Here is a 6,378-nt window from a genome sequence, read left to right as displayed (position 1 = left end):
GACAGACCCGTCCACTCGTCAGAGAGGACGCCCCACAAAAGCAAGACCGTAAGTGTGAAACAGTAATATAAATATCTGGTCATGAGCCCCAGATAGGGCTCGACACCAAGACTTACTGACTGACTGACCGTCAGTCGCAATGTGACTTGAACTTGAACTTGAACACTGCCTAACTCCTGTGTGGAGGCAGGGTCGAATACCTCCACCGTGACCCTGCGAGTCGTAGGAGGCGACGAAAAGGGAAGTCTCAAATCTGAGACAGTAAAATATGGTCACGAGTCCCAAGGAACTCGGACCCGAGAAAGACCGCGCTGGCAAGGGCCAGCAGAATATGCAAAAGACAGACCTGTCCTTGCGTCAGAGAGGGCGCCCCACAAAAATAAGACCGTAACTGTCAAACAGTAATAATTAATGTCTGGTCATGAGCCCCAGATGGGGCTCAACACCAAGACTTACTGACTGACCGACCGTCAGTCGCAATATAACTTTGACTTTGACACTGCCTAAGGAGTCAGTTGAAATATAGCAGCCGCCTAAGACAGTTGAATTGTAACAGTCGCCGAGTTCAGTTGTAGCGAGCGAATCATGAACGCAGAAAGAAGAATACCAGAACGTGTGATTAGAAGTGATAGTGTGAGAAGGTATTGGGAGTGTGAAATCCAGTGACCCTGATATAGCTCCATATTGTACTGTGAATAAGTGAAGACTAGTGAAGACAGAGTGAACAGATTATTGTGTAGGGTTTATAAATTGTACAAACCCACAACTGTGTTATAATTAATTGTAGTTACGATTTGTAGGTTGTTAAATAAACCAATTAACAATCTGAATGTCGTCTTCAGTAACAAAACATGTTACAATAATATCCACCCACATATGTCTTGGTCTTCCTAGTGGTCTCTTTCTTTCTGGCTTTCCACCAATATCTTATATGTGTTCATCTCGTCCCCCATGCATGCTACATGCCCTGCCATCTCATCCTGCTTGACTTGATCATTGTAATTGTGTTTGGTGAAGAGTACAAGTTATGAAGCTCCTTGTTATGCAGTTTTCTCCACCCTGCTATCAGTTCTTCCCACCTTAACACCCTGTTCTCAAACACCCTTAGTCTATGTTCCTCCCTTAATGTGACAAACCAAATTTCATGTCCATACAAAGCCACAGGCAAAAATATAGTTTTTATATACTGATTTTTAAGGTTTTAGGCAGCAGAAGAGAAGACGAAAGGTTCTGGACTGAATGGTAGCAAGCATTGCCCATACTCAGTCTCCTCTTAATTTCCCCCTGAATCAAATTTTGATTTGTTGCTGTCATTTCCAAATATTTGACATGTGCCAGATTTTCACAGGTTCTATTAGCTATCATTATGTCATGATTTTACCCTGCATTCTGATGATGAGACAAAAATATATACTTGGTTTTCTTTGCATTTACTTCAAGACCAACCTCAATAGTAATGTCAGAGTTTCTGTGTTTTTTAGGGTGTTTATGTAGATTTGCGTCATCGGCATAGACCAGCAGGTGATGTGTCCCATTTAATTTCAGTCCCACCTGGTTTCCCTGGACCTTCCTAATGGCATATTCTAAAGCAAAGTTGAAAAGGAGTGGCGATAAAGCATTTCTTTATTTTAAACCGTTTTCAATAGCAAACATATCAGACAAACTTTACTGTAGATTTCATTTAAACAAATTTTAATCAGCCTGACTAATTTCATTTGTACTCCAAACCCTATGAGAATATTGTATAATATGTACTTCCTTCTTAACTAAATCATAGGCTTTCTTAAAGTCTATTAATATGTGATGTACTGCATCATTGTACTCCCATTTTTCCCCCAATTTCTGGCAATGGAAACCATCTGATCAGTAGTTCATATGTTACATCAGGACACACACTGATGATCTCCATTAATTTTATCTACTGTAAAATTTAGCAACAATATCAGATATAATTTCTGTAAGAATTTTCTTGATTTTTCTTTTGTCCATACCTAATGTTGCCTTATAATAATTCATGCTCTTTGTAATCAATAACTTTTAATTCCTGGAGTAGCTAAAGGCGTGACAGCATGAGACATGCATTGAGGAAGTCTGTGAATCAGATTCTCTGACTGTCCACATTGTCTCCAGTCACATTTGTTACCCCCAGTCAGATTAAACTGTATTATTTTCATTACCACCACAGCATAATTTTGAAGCATCAAACATTGAACAAGAACAAACGAACATAAGGAGAGTTTAATCTCCTGGAGACAATGAGAGTCCCCCTTCTAGCATGTGATTATTATTTAATTGAAATGGATCTAATGCCTCACAGCAGTTAAGCAATACATGGATGACTTTCTGGATACTTCCTTCTTGTTTCTATATCATGTTTGGTGGTAGTCAGTTTTAGCCACAAGGTCAAACATGGAAATCACTAGCAGATGTACGACTGGACTTTTGGCAAGTTTTTTGGTATGCATCAATTGTTTGGAGTTACGTGTACCGGCTGAATAAAAAAGGGCAGTTGACATGAACCTATCAAGAACAGACAATGCAGTTATACGTGTTCCCAGCTCCTTGTTGTGGCAAAACTCTCCACACAGAAGTCATATATAATTTGTACTTATTCTGTGGGTACTGCCATCTTCATAACTCTCTTTGTCATAGCATAGTCCAGGTTCGTCAATAGCTTCTTCGTTTGAAGAAGTGTGGCGTCCAGGAAAAAGACGTGTCATCAAGATCTCTCTCATTTCTCCCTTCCTTTCTCTCTTTTTAACATTTTGTTTTCATTTATTCTTTTTCTTTCTTCCACCTTTTCATATACAGTTTTCGATGGAGTTAACATTAAGATTTTGGACTGTAGATGGAGCTTGGATTGGTAATTGAATTTATTGAACTCTTATAGATCATAACTACAATCAACTATACCTCTGTCGCAAACTCACACACTCAGCAGCACTGAGCAGTTCACTACAGCATGTACTAAGTCTTGTCAGTCTGCTGTGTCTTCACCAGTCTGGCAGTGGCTTCCAATGCTGTAAATCCCTCAATTTCCATGTACACATACACATCCTTACTACCCTGCGACTGTCTCGCAACTAACTGCACTCAGAGTCACTCAGTCAGTCAGTAAGTCTTGGTGTCAAGTATTTATTACTGTTTGATAGTTATGATCTTGTTTTGTGGGACACCATCTCTGACAAGAGGATGGGTCTGTCTTGCTATTGCCAGTGTAGTGTTTCTTGGGTCCAAGTCCCTTGGACTTGTGACCATATTTTACTGTCTCAGATTTGAGATTTCTGTTTTCATCTCCTCCTACGACTCACAGGGTGACGGTGGAGGTATTCGACCCCCTCCCCCACACTGGGGTCTAACTACACAAGGCAAAGTCAAAGTCACATTGCAGCTGACAGTCAGTAAGTCAGTAAGTCTCATGACCAGATATCAGTTATTTCTCTTTGACAGTTACGGTCTTATTTTTGTGGGGCGTCCTCTCGTCAGACAGAAATGGTGAAACTACAGCAATGGTGGCGCTTTGTCTACTTCTGTCAGTGTCTCCTCTGGAGCGAGTGTCATTCCTTTCATGACTGGAGTCAATACCTCCTCTGATGTAGCTAGATCTATCCAGTTACAAAGTCGCAGTCACTGTAATGGTGACTTCTCAAAAAGCTAAATCCTCTTCACTGAACACATCGGGATATGAAGGATAAAAGGCCTATTTTAGCAAATTCTGACACAGATTTGGTAATGGCAGCATTTTTTTTGTAGGCTTTGTTACCGGTCTAGAAAACTGAGATTAACGGCCGTGGGGATTCGTTGCACGGACCACGCGACACCCTCTGTCCGCTAAAGTTGACACTAAGTTCGCCGGCAAGCGTCGGTCGCTCGGTCGGTATAGTTCGCATTCGGACTAAAGCCACTTTTGTTTGTATGCTTTGTTGAGTAAAGAAGGAATGTCTTCCTTACGGATTGTTTCAAATGGATGTCACCTCATGAGTAGGCCACATTCTCTGTTGTAAGCTGGTTTAAGGGGTCAAGGGAGGAAACATCTAATTATTTGTATTTTGTGGGATAGATACTACAGTAATACGATTATCCTGGCAGAGGATATAACTTCAGACAGATGCACGACTTGAGTGGTTGTCCACTATTATGTGTAGGTTTCTGAATGGAAGACTTAACATCTGAGACGAAAGTCTTGAGCCACTAGAACAGGTCTTCGTTCAGACAACGTGATTTTGAGCGCACACAGATATTCCCAGGGGGAAATCCACGACTGACTGATACGACTTCGCTCAAAACTTGGGGCAATCCCAACGTGCTTTTTTGTCAACAATGACTAAACAAGTTTTTGTATACATGAAACCCCCCTTTCATTGACACTGAAGATATGATTAAGTCCAAACGTGTACATCTCACAAACAGCTACCAAGTTGCCATAAATCCGAATGACCTCCATTTTTCTAAAAGCCAGGAACATGCTAACTGTAAGAGGTTCAGGCTTTCTAAACTTTAATTATCTGCTTCGTCTCAGGAAGCCTTGTGCCAAGTCTTTTTAATTGCTAATTTGATTTCTTGCTTAAAATTGTGATTAAAATGTTTTCATTCTGCAAATTCGCATGCAATTCGCCGTAACCCTCCTATAGTGCCTAAGCTGCAATGCCGCCCCACTGTGATTTGAAGTTGGACATCCTTAGTTTAAAGTTTCACTGAACGTCGATGACAAAAATAAGTATCAGTGGATAAAGAAAATAAACTTCGTTATATGATGGAAATGATAGCGGTGAATCGATTTAATCGTTTGATGCAAGTAACATGTAATACACTGCTTTTTAGGTGCATCGCAAGAATTGTGGAGGGCACCTGTTAGGTTCGTCGTGTGTATTTATCTGTCCGTCCGTCATCGTGAAACGACTTGGCTTTCACTGGATGAATTTTCATAAACGTTTACGGTGAGGAACGCTGTCAACGCTGTCGAAATAGTTCACTTATGGTTGAAATCAGGGCGCGCCATAGCTCAAGCGGTTAGTCGCTGCTTCCCACCGCGGCGGTCCGGGTTCGATCCCGGGTCTGGTCAAGTGGGATCTGTGGTGGACAAAGTGGCGCTGGGGCAGGTTTTCTCCTAGTACTTCGGTTTCCCCTGCCAGTCTTCAGTCAACCAAACTCTCCATCGTCATAATCACCCGGAGCAGGTACAATAGGCCAATAAGTGGCCGACGTGCCGACTGGACTCAGCTGGATTCCACCCCCTCCCCCACTATGCGAATTAAAAAAAAAAAACGGGGTTAAAATCGGTCATACACATACTTTGCACGAAGACCCATTTTTTTAAGATTGCCCTGTCTTCCACTCCAATGACGAGAACATCGTGAAGTTGCCATGGAAGTGAAGTCGCAACTGTCCCAGTCATTAATTTCACATATGAAGTATCTGAACGCGCCTCAGGTGTTGCGTTATATGTACATTTCCTATCTTGTTCTGTAAACATTTGAAAGCAAACTCCTTGCGTGAGTTGCAGCTGACAGCGCAGTGATAGTGTGTTTAGTATGAGGCAGGCAACCAGTCTGCAGCAGGCTCATTGTCTTATAATCTAACGATCAACTGATAGCGCATGAAGGAAAAATGAAACGTTGGAGGAAATGTAGCATTTGTAATCCTGACTGTAAGTAATAGAAATTCATGTAACGTGATGAATTTAGGGAATGTTGTTCACAATGTATACGATATGAGACAAATTCCGTCTTAAGTGCAACAATTTAATTGTAGTTCTTTCTTCTTCCCTTCCTCTACACTACATGTTTCGGCCCTAAATGGCCATCATCAGGTGTGTATTGTTACGTAGCTGCTACACTGCCCGTAGTTTAAAATTTAAAATCACCAGTCTTTCCAATTGTATGTATGTATAAAATCTTTGTTAACCTACACGCGTCAATTTGATTTCTAAAATTGGCGCTTTTTTAAAACTTCAATTCAAATTAAAATTCTATAAATTTTCTGTTCTTTTTCTTTTTCCNTGATTTTAAATTTTAAACTACGGGCAGTGTAGCAGCTACGTAAGAATATACACCTGATGATGGCCATTTAGGGCCGAAACATGTAGTGTAGAGGAAGGGAAGAAGAAAGAACTACAATTAAATTGTTGCACTTAAGACGGAGTTTGTCTCATATATATTGTGTGAGTGTAACAGGATGCTTAAATATAATAATGTTGTTCACAGTTCTGATTTCTAATTCTGTCACTAATCTTGGAATTTTGTATCTCAAATATTGTGTCCTTTAACTTTAATTGTTTCTTGCATCCTGTTGTGTATTTAATCAATATTAGAGTCAATTTTACCGACCACACAACGTATTTTTATTATTATTACACTACATGTTTCGACCTCAAGAGGT

At 40.6% G+C, this 6,378-nt stretch overlaps 1 protein-coding gene across 2 annotated transcripts in view; it reads left to right on the top strand.

Moving 5' to 3' along the window:
• The window catches only part of LOC111863405, a 64,741-nt gene that overhangs the window by 4,921 nt on the left and 53,442 nt on the right, over positions 1–6,378 (top strand). Inside the window, exon 1 of one of the 2 annotated variants that reach the window (XM_023849704.2) lies at positions 5,527–5,647. The exons of the other annotated variant lie outside the window; for it this stretch is intronic. Coding sequence (XP_023705472.1) covers positions 5,608–5,647 — 40 coding nt within the window. The 5' untranslated portion in view covers positions 5,527–5,607. Of the gene's footprint in view, positions 1–5,526; positions 5,648–6,378 lie in introns of those variants that run through there. 2 annotated transcript variants of the gene reach the window in all.

Source organism: Cryptotermes secundus, unplaced genomic scaffold (genome assembly GCF_002891405.2).
Source record: "Cryptotermes secundus unplaced genomic scaffold, Csec_1.0 scaffold792, whole genome shotgun sequence".
NCBI classification, from domain to species: Eukaryota; Metazoa; Arthropoda; class Insecta; order Blattodea; family Kalotermitidae; genus Cryptotermes; species Cryptotermes secundus.
Note: the sequence above shows the minus strand (reverse complement) of the source record. Positions and strands in the feature narration are given on the sequence as shown.